This window comes from Ursus arctos, unplaced genomic scaffold (assembly GCF_023065955.2).
Source record: "Ursus arctos isolate Adak ecotype North America unplaced genomic scaffold, UrsArc2.0 scaffold_6, whole genome shotgun sequence".
Taxonomy (NCBI): domain Eukaryota; kingdom Metazoa; phylum Chordata; class Mammalia; order Carnivora; family Ursidae; genus Ursus; species Ursus arctos.
This window is the reverse complement of record NW_026623078.1, coordinates 75,935,844-75,956,957: the sequence shown is the minus strand read 5'-3', so window position 1 is coordinate 75,956,957 and position 21,114 is coordinate 75,935,844. Positions and strand designations below refer to the sequence as shown.

General features: G+C 46.0%; 1 protein-coding gene across 5 annotated transcripts in view; it reads left to right on the top strand.

Moving 5' to 3' along the window:
- The window catches only part of ASAP1 (ArfGAP with SH3 domain, ankyrin repeat and PH domain 1), a 340,245-nt gene that overhangs the window by 272,430 nt on the left and 46,701 nt on the right, over positions 1-21,114 (top strand). For all 5 annotated transcript variants that reach the window (XM_026495401.4, XM_026495402.4, XM_057307952.1 and 2 more), the window contains 3 exons: positions 12,312-12,399; positions 14,435-14,483; positions 20,089-20,252. In XM_026495401.4, coding sequence (XP_026351186.1) covers positions 12,312-12,399; positions 14,435-14,483; positions 20,089-20,252 — 301 coding nt within the window. The remainder of the gene's footprint in view (positions 1-12,311; positions 12,400-14,434; positions 14,484-20,088; positions 20,253-21,114) is intronic.

The window sequence follows — 21,114 nt, the reverse complement described above, 5'->3', positions numbered from 1 at the left end:
GGCAGCCAGCCCTACAAGATTCCATCTGCAAAATTATTGCTTTTCATGTGTCTATTGAAAGACCTACATTTTTTTGTTGTTGTTTACTATTCAAAGTAATGCATCACTATGGGGATCAGATTCAGTGAGAATCTCTGAATTCGCTATTATGGTAATATCGATAGTGGCTTCCATTGATGGTCCATCTAGTGTATTCTGAGCAAGGTATAAAATGTTTTAATTTCGAAACATTAATAATAAGAAAGCTCTGGCAAACATTTCAGCCAGCCTCAAAGCTTCAGGATAAAGTAGTTTATATCAAGCCACTAAACAATCATAAATAAATTTCTATAGAATTGTTTGCTTGCCCTTTTTACCTTAAGCATTAGAGTATATAATAAAAATCTAAAACAAATTATCAAAGAGTATATAAGAATTATAGTTGGAGTATGACTGTATTATAGTAATCCTGAAAAATTAATGTCAAAAGTAGTTTTGTTTCTCAAAAACCCTTACTTACTGAATTTATTAACCTCAGTGTCACATTACAGTTCAGATAACAGGTTGAAAAGAGAAAAATGACCACCGTTCACAGATCACTGAGAGCATGCCCTTCGCTCCATGTGCCAAGCTAGCCCAACAAGCCAGGTGCCTCTGTATTTACTTTGCACTAGTCTGCAGATCCTGAGGAGTGGAAACTGCTTACCTTGGATTTCCCAGGACCTAGCACACTGCCTGACATACAGTTTGTGTTCAATGAATACTTTTGAGTGAAACTTCTTTGTCTAGAAGAACAAACAAAGGGTCAGGGAGATTAAATCCCATGCCTAGCGTTATGCAGTCTGTAAACAGCTGGACCGGCTTTCAAACCCTGAAGCCTCTGCTCTTTCTAGTGCATGAATAGGCTTCTCCTCCGATGCCAACTTGTTGTTAGGTCTTTGAAAGTTTCTTGAATAATAATAGTTCTCTGGAGAAAGAAACCCCTTATCATGTCACTGAATCACTGTGAGGTCTTAGAGTAGAGAAGTCTGAAAGGGTTTCCCAGAAGGAGGAAAGAGATTACAAAGCATCCCTGAATTTGTCTTTGATGTGAAGGCTGCTTTTTTAAAATCTTAATTTTTCAATTGCTTGCAGATGCTCTTATGATTAACACCCTAACAGTCATTAAGTTCATGGTCACTTTCTCAGTCAGCCAACACTGAGAGTACTTTCCTACAATATCACACAGATGTCCACTAAAAAAGGTTTGGCGTTTTACTCCAAAGGGCTGAGCATCCAGTGGGACTGGACCAGGGAGAGCCTCTCTAGAGGGCACTTGGTAGACTGAACATCGTAAAAGTAGGGGGGGCGGGCATCAGGAGCACAGACAGCCTTCCGAGGCGCCCTGCTAATTAAGTGCCCTTCCGGCTGTTTATCATGTGTGGCTTTGTTAGGACATCTAACTTTACTCATCTGAGAAAATTCTCCCTGAGAATTCAGGGAGCGGATGCATTGAAAGCTCTGTGGAGCCCGGACTATACCATTTGAAACCGTGGTGTGTTGGAATTTTTTGGCATTGCTCTACTTCCTTCCTTCTCAAGGTGCTTTATGAACCAGGTGCGGGTACCTGTGCTCATAGTTTCATTTCGCCCGTCAGAGGTTAACAGCACCTCTGGCACCTCCGGGGCATTTCACTGAAGCCAAGAATTTGATGTCTGTCTCCCTGTCTTGGGATTTTTTGAATCCACAGACATATCCTAAGAACTATTGTTTTTCAGTCCAATCCGGAGCCCTGAAGATAACATTCGGCTGCAAGGGGTTCAGCAGGTGCATTGGAAGTCCATCAGGAGGCAAAGGCAACCCACACAGGGGTGCACCCCCTTCCTTGCTGTGGGTTTAACAGGTTTCTGTGATCAGCCTTTATGGCATTCTGAGGCTCTGCTGGATTCCACGTCTTTGTCCCCATTGTCACTCAAAAGAGTATTTTCCTTTCTCCAAGAGATAGGAAACAACACTGAATTGTCAAAGGACGAACTTGGGAGCCCATGAGTCCTGGGCTCAAACCCCTGAACAAGCCGTAGGACCTTGGATGCATTACATAAGCCTTTGGAGCCTCCATTTTTTCTGGTGTAAAATGTATAATTTACTCATTAAACATCTCATTGATTCCAAGCAGCCCCTGGGCTGCGTGTTAGAGAAGCAGGGATGAATTAGCGGCCCCGCAGTCTTGGAGCTTGGAGTGACCCAGGGCTAAGTGCTTGAAGAGTAGGGAGCAGGATGCTGGGGTAGAAAATGAAGGGGCAGCTACCTTCGTGTGGCCAAGGAGGGCTTTTCTGAGCAGATAGCGATAAAGCTTGGGAGGAGCAGTGCCCGCGGAGGGAAGAGGAGAGTCCCCACTCCCGAGCCCAAGAAAGCACGTTCTTGGAACCCAAGAGAAGCCAGTGTGGGTGGAAATGGCATCACTTTCCTTACCCTGTATGGAGGCTTAAATAACACATTCTTTGAAAGCTATTGCTATCTATATATTCTGGGTGCTAAAAAAAAAAAAAAAAAAAAAAGAGCATTCAAGGAGAAACTTAAAAATTACTTTATGGTTGATATTGCAGAAGTTCCAATTAAGCAAGAACCATTAAGAAAAGCTGTAACAACATCCTGAAGCACTATTATTGTAATTCTCTATTGAATGGCTGTCTCCCCCACTTGGCTGATGATAGTTCTGTCTCCTCCCTCAGCTTCATTGGTGCCATTTTCTTCACCTGATCAGCCAGCTCCTCACCCTCCTGCCCTTGTGACAGGGCACCCTCACCCCCTTCCCTTTTCTTTACAGACCAGGGCTGACTTCTATAAATTAAGTTTAAAATGCAGCCTCGGGTCCCACCAGCACTGGTGTTGAGTCCTAATTGTCATGGTCCCTCGCAGAAGAAACCAGTGCACATGATGCTATATGGGCATATAAAATAAGCAGCACCATTTCCAAAACTCAGGGGGTCCCTGTAGAATATCTCTGTGGGCTTCTGCCACATTGCAAATGCAGAACCAAAGACATCGGTGTTTATTAGACGACTTCCCAAATCCAAGTTCCATGAAATGTATGGTTAGAAATCTATCTGGTTATGTCTTACAGGTTATTTATAATGCTTCTAACCAATACATTGAACAGGAATTTTTACTGTATTTGAATCCCAAGATGACGTATAACAGCAACCCTATAGAGTTTATTTCAGATGCAAATTCCTATGGCTTGTATCTGAGTGAACTTGGAAGAGGCTGCAGTTGGCTAAATGAACCCAGCGATTCTCCGCCCTGACTCGAAAGCCTTTCTGGAAGCAGCTCTGACCCCCTCTTCCAGGTGCTCTGTGTGGGCCTGGAGTCCCCTCACGCCCACTCGATCTGCACACTCCGTGTCTTCACATTTCCCCAGGCTCTCTGTGTTCCCCACCCACACACCCCCACCCCAACCATGGCCCACAGCCCCCAGTTCACCCTGCGCAACTCTCCTGTCAGACAGGATTTGCTGTTCTCTTTGAACCTGAGTGATTTTAATAAGTAGCTCTCCCAGAAGTGCTTCCATTCTAACAAGGAACACTGCTTTATTCTAGAGAGAAGTTGATACCAATAGAAGTTTATGTATCAGCTGTGTGGACACCATTGGAAGTAATATTTCGGAAATCATTAGTGAGCATAGAAACAGTAACATTTATTCAGCACGTACTACATGCTAGGTACCTTATGTAGGTTTTCCCACTTAATTTTTGTGACGCTCGAGGCAGTTGCTATTACCTCCGTTTAAAGGACAAGAGTCCCGAAGTCCCCTAAGCACCAGGTGCTAGAGCCAGATTTGAGCCCAAGAAGTTGAATCCCAGAGCCTGTACTCCCTGCCACTTGGAAGTGGGGCACCAGACACTCCTGCTTTGCCTTGGTTCATTTTCACAGCAAAGCGGCAGCATTTTCCTTCTTTGTGATGAGAAGACTTGAACTCAGGAGGGTGAAACTACTTGCTCATGGCTGTTAGCGGATGGCTGGGCCTAGACCCAAAGCCAGGTCAAAATAACGGATTTTTCTTGCATTCTACCATGTACCTCATAGTATGAATAAACTGCCCTAGTAAATTAATGAAATATTGCATTACTCCAGACAAATGGGCAGGAGCCTTGGTTCCCCAAAGTGTAACTCCGTGAAAGCCAGTTACTTTTGGAGGCGTGGGGGGAGAGAGCATGCACAGGAACAGGGAGTGGGGCGGGGGGGGAGTGCAAAGGGAGAGAGAGAATCCCAGGCAGGCTCTGTGCCCAGTGCACAGCCCAAGATGGGGCTCAGTCTCACGATCCTGAGATCATGACCTGAGGCACAATGAAGAGTCACCCGGGCGCCCCTGAAAGCCAGGTATTCAGGGCAGTCTCTCATTGTGGCTTCAAAGACCAGCAAGCATCGGACCCTCAATTCCTTCTGGCGAATCTTCCAGAGGCACAAGGGCCTCACAGTGCTGATGCTGCCTAGGATTTGAGGAGCTGCCAAATAAATCTGCTTCGTGTTGTGAGGAGCTTGGAGAGAACTCCTCCAAGGAACTGGTTTCTTAGATGAAGAAGAGGGAGTGAAATTGAATTCACTTGTTAAAGAGGTTACCGATCCGAAGCACCAATCTTGCAGCTTGTGAGGGCTGAGCCCGCAGCAGTCCTCTGGGGTCATGCAGTGTGCTTCCAGTGTGATTGGAATTCCAGCAGAAAAGGGAGTGGAGTGATACGTCACAGATTCAGAAAGTGTACCTGTTTGGTTGCGGTGTATGTCACTGGTTCTTAAAAGGTAAAAGGACTAAATGCACATTGGAAGGTATATAACAAAGGACCTACAGTCAGAAATTAGTTGGTTTATGTGTTACTCTCCACCCCACCCTCCCCAGGATGAGAAATAAGAGAGTCCTTACAAACGTTTTACCTTCACCTAACATTCTGCTAGCCGTGACCTTAAGGCAAAATTACTTCACCTTTTTGTGCCTTGGTTTCGCCATCTGTCGAGTGAGGGTGATAGTACATGGTAATTACTTTAGGGTGGTTGTGCAGATGAAACACACAAACATATGTGAAAACACTTAGAACAGTACCTGCTACGAGTTCTGTGTAATTGTCAAGACACTGATACTGCCCTCGTTGTAATTACCAGCCATTTGTATGTAGGGCAGTAGAAATCTGTTCTAAATGTTTGCCTCAGCTACTCGCTGTCCATTTTTTTGATAAAATCGGGTAATGGGAATACTTTTCTTAAAAAATATAGCCTATAACTCAGATGTTTTATCATCAAATTACTGCATTTTATAGAATTATTTTAAAAGGTTTTTGGTTTGTGAGCTCTGGTTGGTTAACAAGGCATGGATTACAGTGGTTACTATGGCTACATAGGAACTAATTGCTGGAAAGTTCTTGTGCTAGCCCATGGGGCGCCTGGGTGGCTTAGTCGGTTGAGCAGCCAACTTGATTTCGGCCCAGTTCGTGATCTCAGGATTGTGACATGGAGTCCTGAGTCAGGCTCTGCGCTTAGTGGGGAGTGTGCTCGAGGTTCTCCCTCTCCCTCTGCCCCTTCCCCCACTCGCTCTCTCTCTCTCAAATAAATAAAATCTTTAAAAACTAACAAAAATTAAAAAAATAATAAAAGTTCTTACCCTGGCCCAAACTCTATATGTGGCAAGTAGGAGACACTTATAGAAATTAGTAAATGGCATAGTGTCCCCCATATTTGTCAGTTGTAGTAACAATAACAGCCCCACTTCTTATCAGAAGCCCTGATAAACTTTTTTTTTCTATTTACATTGTAGCACATACTCTCAAAAGTAAAGTAAGATATTTCTTTATACCGCAGTAAGATATCTGCATTTTCACAGGGGCCTGGGTGTCAGTCAGTTAAGCAGTTAAGAGTCTGCCTTCAGCTCAGGTCATGATCCCAGGGTCCTGGGATCGAGTGGCACGTTGGGCTCCCTGCTCAGTGGGGAGTCTGCTTCTCCCTCTCCCTGCTTGTTCTCTCTCTCTCTCTCTCTCTCAAATAAATAAAATCTTTGGGGGAAAAAAAAAAGAATATCTGCATATTCAAATATATCTTTCTCACACATGTATTCTGCCAACTGGAAATGAGTACCGTGGTGTAAATGGTTGGGAGGGTTAAGGGAATCCATAGTCATGCATACTCTAGAATGAATTACTTTAGTAATTACTAGTTAGATGATCACCTCCTCCCCTGAGCTATCTGAAGGACCACTAAAGGGGAGGAGAGCTTTCATTATAACCACAAGATAGTAATTTTGGAACGTGGAACATGTCCAGAATGGGTGGGATTTCTCAACAGAAGTAGTAAGTACTTTGGAGGGAAATAAGGGAACTGACCATTCCAGGGTAGGAAGAACAAAAAAAGGAAAAGCAGGAAAGATATTTTCACTTACTTTGCAAATGTCCCAAGGGCTTGCCTTGACAAGGGAACAGCATGATAAATGGGAAAAGCTCTGGGATGGAATTTGTTCAAATCTCAGCTTTGCTTTTTATTTCCGTAAAACGTTGATCAGTTTACTTTTGCCTTCCTGGCCCTCGGTTTTCTCATCTTGAAATGGGTACATAACAGTACCTAGCTATTGGGTTATTACAAGAATTACATAATAAAAATTTATAAAAATACCTAGCACCTTATTAGGTGCCCAGTAAATGAATACTGTTACCTCACCCCCAAATAAACCAAAATACTTTCCAAAAAGCAGTGGTTTAAATGAATAAGATTTTAGAGAGAAGATCTCTCTGCGGTGATAGGTATTCAGGACGTACCTAACATGTTGCTGAAGGGGGTTGTGGTTATTGGCTGCATGCCAAATATATGTGTCCCCCAGGGCAGAGGAGGTGTCTAAATAAATACTTAGTGAACAAAACGTTTGACCGTAATGATCAGAACAGCCCTGTTACTAAGTATTAGCATAGAAAGTGAAAAGAGCTTTATTATTTTTACCTCTTACCACACAACGGCCTCAGCCTGGCGGGGTCAGGCTTATTCCCCAAGTAATTCATGATGTTCATTTCTTGTTTGCGAAGCAGGGCAATTCAGTAGGATGATGGAGGGAAATAATTTCATTCCTGGATACTAATTCTAGTAGCAGCTGTTTCCTGCTAACAGAGAAATATGCCTGCGCTAACAACTTCACACTGCCAGCGAAAACATTTCACCGTGGTACACACTAAGCTGTTTGAGGACAAATGTGTGGTGGTTGTTTTCTTCCCGGAGACACGGAAACATTCATCAGAGTTGACTCATTCCGCTTCTACATGCATTTCTACTTACATGTCTGATGATTGCCCGAGCTGAACAGCAGTTTCTGTTTAGAGTGGCAGAGCATTATGTCAGAGGGATAATATCTTCATCCCTTCTCTCATGGAACGTGTCCAGAGCTTCCCTAGTGGGAACATTTTCAAAAATGAAAAACTTGAGGGTGGTCTTGCTGTGTGTGTGTGTGTGTGTGTGTGTGTGTATGTGTAAAATGAACACATCTGTGTATATTGTTAATTGAAAAAAAAAAGCAGTTTGCAAAACAGTATATACAACTTGAACTGACCCGTGATTTTTTACAACAGACATCTCTCTCTCTCTCTTTCTCTCCCTTCCTCCCTCTCTCTCTGTCACACACACACCTTGTTAAAGTCAGTGTATTAACAATGATGTCTGGGTATAAAAGTTAGATTAACAGGTAGTGTGCAGTTTCTTCTTTGCACTGTGTCCCCTAGTGTTTCTTTAGTTAATACCGTTGTCATAATGAGAAGTGAAATCTGTAAGAGGAAGCCTCAAGAGTTTCAGGGAGCAGAGTCATACAATCTTCAGTTTTGAAACCTCTCGAAACTGTATTTGAAATAGAAGCACCTGTAGCTTCTGAAAGATGCAGCTCAGCACCAGACCCACAGGCACTGTGCAAACGTCCCTCCGCTCACCATCTCCGCTCGCCATCCGGATGCCTGGGCTGCGCTATGCACACACTATACCGACGTCGCTTGTGGAATCATTGATCGAAAGTCTCCCTTTTTCAGCAGTATCTTGAGTCCCCGGCCCCCAGTACCATGACTATAGCTTTGATTCAAGCCCGCATCATTGCTCATCAGTCTTGCAGTCCCAGCCGCCTCCTCCAGCCATCCCCCTGAATGCACGTGTCAGTGCTCGCTGCTCCAGTGTACCCTTCACTGGATTGCCAGAGCCACTGGGGGAGGGGGTGGTGGTGAGCGCCTTAGCATGACAGGCGTTCCCCACTCACCTCCCCAGGGGCATCAGTGCTGCCCTGGTCTCCTCTGACCCCGGATGCCTGCACCTGCTGCTCCTCACTGCTTTCTGCTCCCCTGCCTTGTTCAGACTCCCCCTCTGGGTCCTCGCCAGGGCTGAGGCTACCTCTGTGGGGTGTGTCCCGGTCAGGCGGCACACATTCTAGGTCCCTGCCTCAGGCTGTTTCCCGCAGCTGCTTGAGGACACAGAGTGCTTTCTGTATGTGCTTGGAATGTTGCAGAAGCTTACGGACTGTTTAGCCAAATAAGTAAACAGCTATTTCCAATAGGCTTCTAAAATTTCTCATCCGTTAGAAAAGTAACGGGTGGAAAATGAAATGACCTGAGCAGACATGGAAGTAGAAGTGAGTCTTGGGCACCTCTGCTGTCTGTGTCTAAGCCTTACTCTCCTCAGAAGCAGGTGTTCTGTTGTGCGATAGGGCGACCGGCTGCTTCGGGAGCCTGCGCTGCGTGGGGGAAGCAGGAGGAGGACTGGGGCTTCTGTCCACTCGGGCCTGGGTTCTGCTCCAGGCTCTTCCGTCTCCTTACTGAGAGATTTTAGGAACATCGGGTAACCTCTCTGTGCCTCTGCTGCTTCATCTCTGTAAACTAACATGACTCTCTCACAGGTGCTAGTACAGCCGATGGTGTATGTAAGGCAACTGGAATGCTTTCGTTCATTTCATAAAACATCTATTGAGCGCCTGCTGTATGCCAGGCCCATTTTAGTGAACAGAAAAGTGTGTGCGCTTAGCAGGAAGAAAGAGGAGAAGGAACTAAGAACTAATAAGAACCAGGAAGACAATAGAGCTGGTGTAAGGGAATGGAGAGTCGCTGGAGGGGGTTAGGCCAGGAAAGCTGTCTCTGAGGAGGTGCTGATTTTGAGAGACCTGAAGGGAGGGAGGGAGGAGGGGGAGAGCCTGCAGCTGTAGGAAGCGGGGGAGGGGTGTGAGCCACCGGGAGGGAGGCCTGGGCGCCGTCACCGCCCAGCAGAGGGAGCCACAGGCCCAGTGGCAGGAGCTGGTGAGAGGGCACCTGGAAGCCGTATTTGGAGTCCAGGTACAGACCCGGGTTTTTATCCAGAGCCTGGTAGGAATCCTAAACAGTAAGGACTCAGTGAATACATGCTTTCTTTGCTTTGTTTTTTCCTTTCCTTTCCTTAAACAATATGAAAGCATTTCCTCAACTGTACACAGTGACTTAGCCCAGGGCAAGTCGCTCAGTCTTCCTTTGATTTTAGTCTGCCAAAAAGCCAGGAAGATTATACCTTCTTTAATCAATATACCTATAAATTAATACTAAATGTCAAGAAAGTGCTGTGAAATATTGGAGAGTTACACAAATCTGGGTTTCTAGTATTACTACAGTAATTCCTGAGCCTTCTGGAGCCCTTGGTCCAAGGACTCGGGTTGAGCACACCACTCTACTTTCTGGGGTTTGTGGGCCTAGTACTGGCTACGTTGGCTGCTTCAACAGTCAAAATTGTGTTCTTTGCTCCTCAGATTCACATTTGGGGTGATAGGTCATTTGTCAGGTGTCTCGCTGGCATCTGGGGGAAGAGCACTGTATGTAGGCAGGATGTACCTGTGTCGAATGCACTGCATGTTGATGTGGCAAATGTCAGGCCAGTAGGCTTGACAGAATTCCAAGGGAATAGATATCCTACGTCATCATGATTGGAGTTGGGGGCCAACGGTTTAGAACCCTTATCATCAGAAGCTTTCTGGTAATGTAAACTCTGAGATAGTCCGTGCTTAGAAATGAGAGGTGAATGGAGCTGTTTAACTTTTCCGAATAGTTAATATTAAGTATTTTTTTTCCTTTCTGAGAATGTTGTCTCTGTTCCTTGACTGTATTTGTTGGTGAGGTTGTTCAGGAACGCTGGAGTAGGGGCACTTGGGTGGCTCAGTCGTTAAGCGTCTGCCTTCAGCTCAGGGCATGATCCCAGCGTTCTGGGATTGAGCCCCACATCAGGTTCCTCCGCTGTGAAGCCTGCTTCTTCCTCTCCCACTCCGCCTGCTTGTGTTCCCTCTCTTGCTGGCTGTCTCTATCTCTGTCAAATAAATAAATAAAATCTTTAAAAAAAAAAAAAAGAAAGAAACGCTGGAGTAACATGGATTTGGGAAGAAAAAAATCATCTAGTTAATCCTCTGCTTCATTCAAACGTGAATGGTGTCTAAAAAATTCTTAAGTTTTTCCAAGAGATTCCTGGACTTAGGGTAAGAAACCTGAAACCTCTTCTGCGTAGTCATTTGAAGCATGGGAAGTTCTTCCTTCTGTCTGGCTCGGATCTTGTATGATTTGAGCCCGTTTCTTCTTCATCTGTACAAATGGAAAACAGCTGTCCTGCCTTCCCCTGTAACCACCTTTCATGTTCTCGAGGATGGTTATTAAATCACTCCCTAGCCTTCTTTCCTCGGAACTAAATAGTGCCTTCAGCCGATCTCCAAAGTGCCCATTTTCCACTCTTTTAATCATCTCCTGATCTTTCCTAAGCTTTTCTCCATCCTTCTTTAAATGTGGATGCCAAATTGGAACACAGGGTTCTGTGGAGAGTCTCACAGTGAACTGGGATCACTACCTGTTCAGGCTGTGGGAGGTGACTGTCATTCATATGGTAATGCAGCCATCTTGCCAGCGTCCAGAAGGGTGAGCTGTAAGACAGTTCCCTTTCCAGTGGGGGTGGTGGAGGGGACCTAGTTGTGGCTGCAGCTGCGGGTTTTGGGAGTCTGAGGCCTGTAGCAAACCAAATTCCAGGTCCGTTCTGAGAAAAACTTGCAAGGCCTACAAACTCCCGCTTCCCCTTCTGGGCTTGGCAGCCAGTTCTGTAGTGCAGGACTCCTCTCCCAGGCGCTCGTTCCTCTTAGAACCCTCCTGCAAGGGACTTCACGGCTGGTGTCCATGCCTGAGTCAAACGTCTGTGCCATAAACATGAAGTCTCTTGGGGTCTCTCCCTTCCTCCCCCAGACAGCTTGTTTTGGAACAGATTCAGGACAATGGGCATTGTTTTCTGGGTTTAATTTCATTGAAATCACAGAGGGAAGAGAATCTCAAAAACGGTTTAGCGAGCGCAGGAAGGTAAACAATTTAATTGCCTAGTGTCCGTAATGGAGAATGAGAGGTGCAATGTGTGGTTGAAATTGTCTTGATCACCTGCCGTCTCTGTTGTTCAGGGCTTTGATTGGGTCACTGACATGTGACCTTTTCCTACCCTCCTCCGTTTTCCCCCAAAATGTAAGTTCCTTGGGTGTAAATGGTCCTGGCTGGGGATTTTCAGAATCACACCAATCAGTTGAGGCAGGAATACAGGACTGGGGAATTCCATTCCTTCTGACATTTTACTCCATGGTCCTCTCCTGCATGAAGCAGGCATGCTCGCATCAGCCACTGGCTAGCGTGTGACCTTGGACAGATACAGGCAAGGAGATAAGAAAGAGTTTTGACCAGAGTCATTCTGTAGCAAGACTCCATGTAGACAAAGCCTAAATTAGCATGACTGTTTAAATCCTGCAGGGTCAGAATAAATTATATGTGTGACCGAGAGATTTGCTGATAAATGACATGAAATCCTTATTATGTTTTCCCTCTCTCCAGATTTTGGGGCTCATTAAGCAATGTCTCATTAAACAGTGTCTCACAGGTCAATTGTCTTTGCACGTTTGAGAGAAGAACTAAATTTTGCATTACAACCAAAATCTGTGGATCCCTGAGACATCCGGTTGGGGCTGACTGGTTACCGGGGACATTTTGAGTCTGCTCCGTTTCACAGTAAGATACAGAAATGAGAGCGTCAGCTATTCATGCTTGGGTGTGTGGAAGGTGAGAGGTGCGTTTCCATCGAGCGTGCCCACTCTGCAGTGCCAGGGAAGTGAATTATCTTGGTTCCATTCTGATTAATCAGTGGGATGTTTATGTCCAGTTAAAAAAGCATTTGTAAGATTTTTGTCCTTGTTTAATGAGCTGCAGAATTCGGGGGTGGATGAGACTCCATGGCAGGTACTGCGTGAGACTGCACGCCGGCCCCACGGGGCGCTCACCCTGCAGGTGAAGGGACAGTGCACCATGTAACTCCCTCACTTTCTCTTCTAGTCTAACAGGCAGCCCGCTAAGTTGAACCTTCTCACCTGCCAGGTGAAACCCAATGCCGAGGACAAGAAGTCCTTTGACCTGATATCACGTGAGTCCTCTTTTGCTCCCCATTGGTTGCTGTGGCTTCTGGCCCTGTGCATTTCCATCTCTGGGCATGCAAGCAGCAGCTTGCCCAGGCTAGGCCCCCCGGACAGATCTCTTCATTTACAGTGAGCCCACCCGCAGCGGGGAAGGCAGGACAGTGTCCGATCCAACCCGCAGTAGAATCAAATTGAGGCGTGTACATTAAACTAGACCAGTTCTTGAGTGTGAGCCCACAGCTTGCTCCCCTGGAGAGATTTTTGTACATACATTGCTGTTTCTCTCTTAGATCTGCTGAATCACGGTCTTTGCTGTGAAGCCCAGGCAGATATTTTTTAAGAAGCCCCAGGTGATTCTGATGTGTACCTGCGGTTAAGAATCTCTGGCGTAGACTTGAGAATGCAGCTGTGCAGACAGGAGTTATGACCATGCCCAGAGTTTTGTCCTTGCAAAACAGGGCTCTTGAAAATCATCTTGCTTCCAAGCAGAACTGCCCTCCCACTTCACGAATGGAAGACACTGCATCCCATCATTCACTTAATCCATGGGTCCTCTTATGATGAGGACACATGATGACCCTACCATCCCCCAACCTATGGCCTGTATCCTCATGGTCTTTAGAGAGTGGGGAAAGCTCGCTTGCTTCTAGACTGACTCCCTGTGCTTACACTGGTCCCAAGGGGGCACTTGCAGACTCCCCCCCCCCCCCGGTAGCTGAAGGGACACCTCTTTATAAAGGAAGAGGATGGTAGTGCCAATAAAGTGACTCACCTGTATTCTGAAATCCTGTACATTAACTTTCAGTATTCTTCCTTCTCTCTAGAGCCCTGTGGGGCTGTCTAGCAGCTTACGTGCAGACCACAGTACTTTCTTGCCCCCTGCAATCCTTCTGATGTAGTTGTGTGAATGGAAGCCCCAAAACAGTTTCAACCCAAAGGACTGAATCTGTCACGAGACCCTTTAGATGGAGTCTCTGCAGCATCTGTTAAAGTTCAGAGTCTCCATGATTTTTATGACCAAGAAATTTCTCAGGTCGTTGACAATAAAGAAATACAAGAAGGTGGAGTTATGACTCTGAAAAGCTGAAATTCCTAGAAGTGAGAGCCCGTGGGTTATTAATAACCATCATCAGTCATTGAGCATCTAATATGTACCAGGTGCTTTATATACATTATGGCCACTCCTCACAAAAGCCCTATCAGTTTCTTATTTATGGAAGAGAAAACTGAGGCTCAGAGACATTGAGTGACTTACCCAAGGTCACACAGCAATAAACCAAGGATTGGATTCAGCCAAGGCTCTTGGGCTCTACTCTGCATGGCGTGTTCTTGGACAAACACATTCTTTCTATCTCTCAAGGAGGTGAGGCGGGGAGCTGACCTGGAGTGGTCATGTAGTGAGTGACCGGTTAGTTTGACCTGAACATGTCGAAACATTCTAGCAAATCCTGCATTTTAAGAAGAGCCTCCCTTATGTACAGCTGCTCAAACTCTCCACATTAGGCTGTTCCCTCCTGACCTGGGCAGCATCTTGAAGGTGAACCTTGAGCAGGGTTGAAGCCCTTCCTCCCTGAAGCCTGATTCAGCCAGAGAGCAGCCTGGGGCAGCGTATGCCTACTGGGCGTAACTGCCCTGTGAGCTACGAATCATTTCAGAAAAGTAATTTTTTTTAAAGGTAACACAATAAAAGGCACATTGAAAATGAATAAATCGCATACCAAACTGGCAGCTGGCCGTCTCCAGTTGGTGGAGACATCCACTTTGATCCCATGGGATCTATCCCCCTTTCCATCTTTTTTTCAAAGGAAGTGCCAGATGCTTGGTATTTGCCGTTATTTTATTGTATTCCTGTTGCGCTTCAGAAAAATAATACTGACAAAGTGAATTGTGTAACTGCTAAATCAAAATGGTGTAAAAATAAGATAATGTTAAAACTCTTACTTTTGCTGTGTTTTTTTTTTTCCAGGAACTTTCATAATTTACATTGTAGCTGAAGGTATTCTGCTTACTAAAGTTTCTCTTGTTTTCTTTTTTGTGTTTTAGATAACAGGACGTATCACTTTCAGGCAGAAGATGAGCAGGATTATGTAGCGTGAGTAGTTTTGGATCTAATGGCACAGTGTCTGGAACTGAAAAGGCACTCTGTCCTATAGAACAGACCTTAAAATTTCCTTTTTATTACTGAGAACCTCTCCTGCGGGTTGCACGTGCTTCTGTCTCACCTCTGGACCTTCACGTGTTGCTCCTCTCTCTGTCTGGATGCTCAGTAAATTCCTTCAAGATTCAGCTCAGGCCTCACCATCCAGGGGCCTGATAGGCCTCCTCACACTCCTCAATGATCCTCCGGTTTGGTCTGAACTCTCTAAAGACTGAGAGCTCTTGAAGGCAAGGACTGTGCCTTACTCATCTTTAATCACATTGCCTGCTCTTAGGAGGGGCTTATCCAGTGCCAAGCCCATCTGCTTGGATGCTTGGCTGTTAACTGCGAGGGGAGAGGAGAGCCTGGCCCTGAAGAACAGTATGGGCAGGTGCCTCCTGTGGGTGAGGGTGGCTCAGAACCCCAGAGTAGGGGGAGACCAGGTATGTGACCTCAGGCAGCTCCCTGCCCCCTTTCTTCATGTTATCCCTGGTCCTGGGCCGTCTTCATTCCCTCTTCCTGTAGCCTGCCAGGCAGTGTGGGACCATTACATCCTCAGCTGCTTGGGAGAGAGGATGTTTGTGATAAAGTTGGCAGTTAAACCTTTTGTAGCATTCCCGTTTTCAAATACCTGTGCCATTGGTGACAAAATAAATGTTATTTTCCTTAATGATTTCTGGGGAGCCACCGAATTCTCTTCACCCCCCTTTCACCTTATACTCACCCCTTTTATCTCTCTCTCTCTTCCTTCCCCTCTCTCCTACTCCTCTGGAGAATTCCACCCCTTCCCCATTTCAGAAGAAATGATAAAGGGTCAAAAAGATGCACAGTTGGGAGACACAGAGCAAAAGGGTGGGGGGGGTGGGTGGCTGAGAGAGAAGGTAGGAGAGGTGAAGGAAGAGGAGGAGAAAAGTCTTTGACCCATTCATTCATCTGAAGATTTAGTGAACGCCGATTCTGGGCCGAGAACTGTGCAAAGCATGGAGAATACAAGGCTAAGTTAGACGGAGCCCCTGCTCTGAAGAAACGGTCTGTGTTGGAGGAGAAGGCAGGAGACAGAGGGCAGGGACAGAGGCGGCCATGTGCTGTGGAAACACAGGGGCATGCACCTTCTCGGCTGGTTCTCAGGAGCGGTGTTCAGAGATGACTTCCAAGAGGAAAGGAAGCAGCCTGAGCCAGCTTGGGAAGGTGCAGGAAGGTTATAAGTACTCTGAGCTCTGGGTGCAGGTCCCACTGGCCTAGAAGCAACCGGGAGGAATAAAACGGAAGCAACTGGTGGTTAGACGTTACCGATCTGGGGTTGACCAACTAGAGAGTGGCTCAAAAAGAAAGAAGAACAGGAGGTCAGGAGGGCTGGCCGTCCACCCTCAGACTCAGGGAGGTCGTACTTCGTGAGATCATACTGTGCTTAAAGAGCGTCAGCAGAGGTTTGAAAACGAGGACACTGAGAGGCAGGGTGCCCGTGGTCACAGTCCCAGGAACCGTGGGGTCTTATGGTCAAGTTAGGGAAGGAGGTCCTTCGGGGTACAGGGGGTCTGTCATTGCCCAGTATTGGTGCTCACTGTGCCAACGGGGGCTCACTAACCGTCTCTCTAATCAAGTCAGTCACAAGGTTGGCTTACTTATGCCCGTTTTGCAGGTGATTAAACTCTGAGTTGGGGTTGACAGTCCTTACAGATGGGGAAGCACAAGCCTGAGACTGAGGTCCTCCAGCAGGACGGGTGTCACACTGGATGGAAACATGCTGCTTAACCTCAGTGAGGTTAAGGGACTTGTTTTGACCCCAACACAAAATCGTAAATGTGTGATTGGAATACTGGCCCCAGTGCCCATGCGGGTACGCCGTGTCCAGTTCATCACACTCATGCCGTAAAATGTTCAGCTGTGTGATGAGATTCCACAGGTTGCAGGGCAGGAACTCGGAGGGGACGGTTGAAGAGTCCAGACCATTACCATTACGTTTGCCTTGACTGGGTTCGCACCGCTTGGTTTACTTTTAGGAACTTCAGCCCCTCCGTTCTAAGACAAGGGAACAGCAGTAGGCACTTGGTTAAGGCCCCTTTTGGAAGGTAGCCATGAAAGGTGATGCGAGCAGACGAGCATCCCTGGTGGAAGATGGGGGTTACTGGGTCCTGCTAGAGAAGGCGCAGCAGGCAGTCACATGGGGGGGGGCACTCCAGACGCATGTCCCATTAAGAATCTCCTGTACAGAATTCCAAAATCACCTTGGAATATTGCTTCCCTGTCACATATTTCACTCTTTCCTCCTCTTTTTTTTTCCCCTTCCCTAAACCCCTACATGGGAGGACAGGTAAGAGATTTGTGTGAGGCAGGGAACGTATCTGCTTCTTTTTTGGTCATATCTCGAACCCAAGCTCTTAGTATTATATTTACTCTGTGACTTAGAGAGAACTCAGTCCCAGTTTGGTCAAAGAACAGGCTTCTTGCCTGTGGGACTTAACACCCTTTCGTGGAAGGCTTGCTTGGCCCATCCAGCAGCTGTGACACATTTGCACTTGGCCTTCTCTGGGGCTGGTGGTGGCGACAGGGGGCTTCGTTTTGAATGATGTGGGAGGGAATGGCATTCTGTAGACACACACACACACACACACACACACACACACACCACCCCACAGGAGGCTTCAGTTCCTCATTTACTTTCAAGCTACATAGAGACAGTTTCACGGCTTCACTGAGTTTCTTTCTCATGTGAAGGTGTCCAGTGGAATTAAACATGGAAGACATTCTCACCGAGGGAGGAGGTGGGTCCTAGACAAAGGGCAGCTGCGTGTTTGTTTCGTCAGGCTGAGGACACCTGGTCCAGGCTTCGCCCCTAGTGGCCTTTTCACCTGGAGCTGATCATCCCACCTCAGTCTCCTTGTCAGTAAGAAGGAGATCACAGACCTTGCTCTCAGGGCTTTGGGACTAAAGATAAAATGCATTAAGTTCCTAGTACAGTGCCCACAGTATTAATCCTGTAAGCTCAAAGCGACCTTAGAGTCTTAAAATACAACAGTGAGTATTTTCTTTCTTATACTTTTTGGTATGCTGTTTCTTTGAAATAATTTAAAAGTTTATTTTTTAATTGTCAGAAGTAGTTGCTTTGGTTCTTGATCCTTTGAAATGTAGCCAATTCGCTCCACCAAATTTGAATTATTCCTCCAGAAAGTTAATCATCTTTAAAACATGTATTTTCTAATTATCAGTACCAACTCCTTTATTTCTGATTTGTCCTGATCTCTTGAATGAGGAGGTAGACGTGGTATAATGAAGGAACCCCAGAAAGGGACGGAGGTTTAGGGGGTCAGCAGCATGTTTCCATCCAGTGCGACACCCGTCCTGCTGGAGGACCTCAGTCTCAGGCTTGTGCTTCCTCATCTGTAAGGACTGTCAACCCCAACTCAGAGACTTGCTGGAGGATTACATCTCAAAAATTATGGGGGGCACGCCTGGGTGACCTAGTCGGTTACGCGTCCAGCTCTTAATTTCGGCTCAGGTCATGATCTCCGAGTCATGAGATTGAGCCCTGCGTCTTGCTCTGTGCTGGTGTGAAGCCAGCTTGGGATTCTCTCTCCCTCCCTTCTGCCCCGCCCCCCACTGCTCATGCTCTCACTCTAAAAAAAAAAAATTATAGTCCTTGGCATGCAGTAGACCCTGGTATGTTAGATAGCCAGAATATCATAATGCTTAAGGAAAGCAAAGCAGAGACTCTGCGGACGGAGTGAAAACTCCAGTAAACAACAGTGCCACTGATTAAATATACTGTTGAGCCCCGTGTTTTGAATTGTTTTTAAGAAACCAGTTTCTGATTTCTAACTTGAGACTAAATGATAGAAAAAAAATATTCTTTAATTTAGAAGGTATTGAATGACCCCACCCCCACCGCCCCATTCCTAGCTGTTGATTTTGAGGTGTTGAGTTTTCGGCTGCAGAGTGAAAACGCTGAGCTGTGCAGATGTATTTGTTGTAACACACGGAAGCTTTGCGCCTCCTGCAGTCACAGTGCCTTGCAATTCACGCAGTCCAGGTAATTTGGTTTGTAATTCTCATTGTGTCACTCGAACTTACTCAGAACCTTTTGTGGATAGCCCTTTGTGTTGTATCTGTGTCACCTACGAGACACACGAAAAACCGAGACTCTGTTCTGAACCTCTGTGCTCTCTGTTGGGGGCAGTTATTAGCTGTCTGCACAGTAGGTGAGGACAAGCTGCGGTTTGGAACTGTTTTTCATTTGCTTCTTTAAAAAAAGTTAACTGGAGTGCCTGGGTGTGGTTCAGTCTGTTAAGAGTCTGCATTCTGCTCAGGTTGTGATCCCAGGGTCCTGGGATTGAGCCCTGCGTCAGGCTCCCTGCTCCATGGGGAGCCTGCATCTCCCCCTGCCTGCTGCTCTCCCTGCTTGGGCACGTGCACGCGCGTGCTCTCTCTCTCTTTCTCTCTATCAAATAAATAAAATCTTTTTTTTTTAAGTTAACTTAGGTTTTTTTCCTCGTTCATGAAAGTAATACAAGCCCATTATAGGTTTGGGGAATTATAGAAAGGCAGAGTCAAGCAATCCATCTATCCATTATTCCTACAGGAAATTACTCAGAAAAAGCCATTATTAACATTTTGGTGAATTTCCTTCTAGCCTTTTTTTCCCCAAACAGAAGTACCTAAAACCCTATATATCTTTAAATTTAGGATTATATCACATAAACAGTTTCTTCTTGCTTATTTCACAAAACATTATATTGTGAGCATTTCCCCAATGTCATCCAAACTTTGAAAACAAAAAGTTGAAAACAGAAGTTGAAACTTTTTTCAACTATACTTCAGTTCTAAAAGATCAATCTAGAAAAATGAGTTGAAAATTTAAATTGTAATGCCTGATTAACTGTTCTACTCTGCGGTTATTTTGTGCTTTAATAACGAACCCTTGTTGTTGTGTATTTCGGTGCTTTTATGCCTAGACCAGTAGCAGACAGTGGTTTTGTTCAGTTCATGCTGTGATCATGGCTGTATATGTGATTTCATAGTCTGTACTTTTTTATTCCATATTATTAACATCAGCACGTTTCTGTTACCATAGCTCTGCCACAAGCATGAAATCTCGTGGCTGCCCATGACATAGCCCTTCGTTTTCACATCCAAGGCCCCCCACCCCACAGTGGACTTCCAGAGAACAGAAGCCTTGGGCTAAACTATTTCTTGCCTTCTGTCCATTCGTTACCAGTTCCTTCTCATCCTTGAGCGTTGGGTTGGTCCCACGCCGAGTCCTCTTCATTCTGACATTTGCTTTCTTCATGCACACACCTTGTCACCCCTGCAGGCCCTCGGTGGTGTGGATTTTAACCTCTCCTCTGTTTCTCTCCCCGGTCTCATTTTCTCCAACATGTTGCTTTGCATTCTTTTAACTTTCTTTCCTTTGGATTTAATTTCTTTCATTTTTTTTCCTCACTTTATTGCTCGGGGGGATGGGGCATCTCTTTTGGAAGTTCTTGACGAAGACAGATTTTTTGCAGTGGCAGGAGACAACAGTGGCCTTGCTCTCATGTCTCCTTCCTTTCATTTGCAACAACAGATGGATATCAGTGTTGACAAATAGCAAAGAAGAGGCCCTCACCATGGCCTTCCGTGGAGAGCAGAGCACGGGGGAGAACAGCCTGGAAGACCTGACAAAAGCCATCATTGAGGACGTCCAACGGCTCCCTGGGAATGACGTCTGCTGCGACTGTGGCTCGTCAGGTATTTGCCCTCAGACTTGATCAGGCTTCTTAAACAGCCGTTCTCCTCCCATAGAATAAACATGAGGGTTATTTAAATCCTTATCTCCTTATGGACACAGACACACACCCACCACGTATTTCCAGCTTGAATGGTCCCACCTCTCAGCTGCTTTTTTTTTTACACGTGCTCTTCGCTCAGCCTGGAAAACTCCCACCCGCTCTCCTCAAATGCCCCAAATGGCCACCTGCCCAAACGCTACCAGTTAAGTGAGCGCTGTGGACATACGGACAGAGCCCTGGACGCAGAGTCCATTGTCCTGGTTTTGAGTCACCAGCCTGCCACTCACAGCCTGGATGCCAAGTGCCGTTACCAGGCTCCCTTCAGTTTCCTGTCCTAAAATGGGACAATAAACCTCTGTGATTGAGGGCTTAATGCGATGCTATATCTGAAATTGTCCCAGCGCTTTGTTTATTACTTTCCTTCCTTTTTGCTCAGTGAACCCCCCCAACCTCTCTGTCACATGGGTGTCACCTTCCCCCAAACTTCTGTTTTCAGGTAGCTTTTGTATTACTTAGGTATTAGATGGTCAGTACATGTGCTCCGTGCTTATACTGTAACGAGGACCCCGCCAGCTGTTTTAGCTTCTGTTCTCTTACTGAATCCTCACAGATGCTCTGTGAGCAAGATGCGCATAGCCTCACCATTTTACAGATGAGAAAACTAGGGGACTCCGAGAAGTTGAGTGACCTCCCAAAGTCACACATGTAGTAGGGATCAGAGCTGGAGGCAAACCTGTGGTTCTTCAGCATCATGATGTACGTTCTAGTTGTTTTCCTTGTGAAAATGGACTTCTCCGTACACCGTGCCACGAGCACCTCAG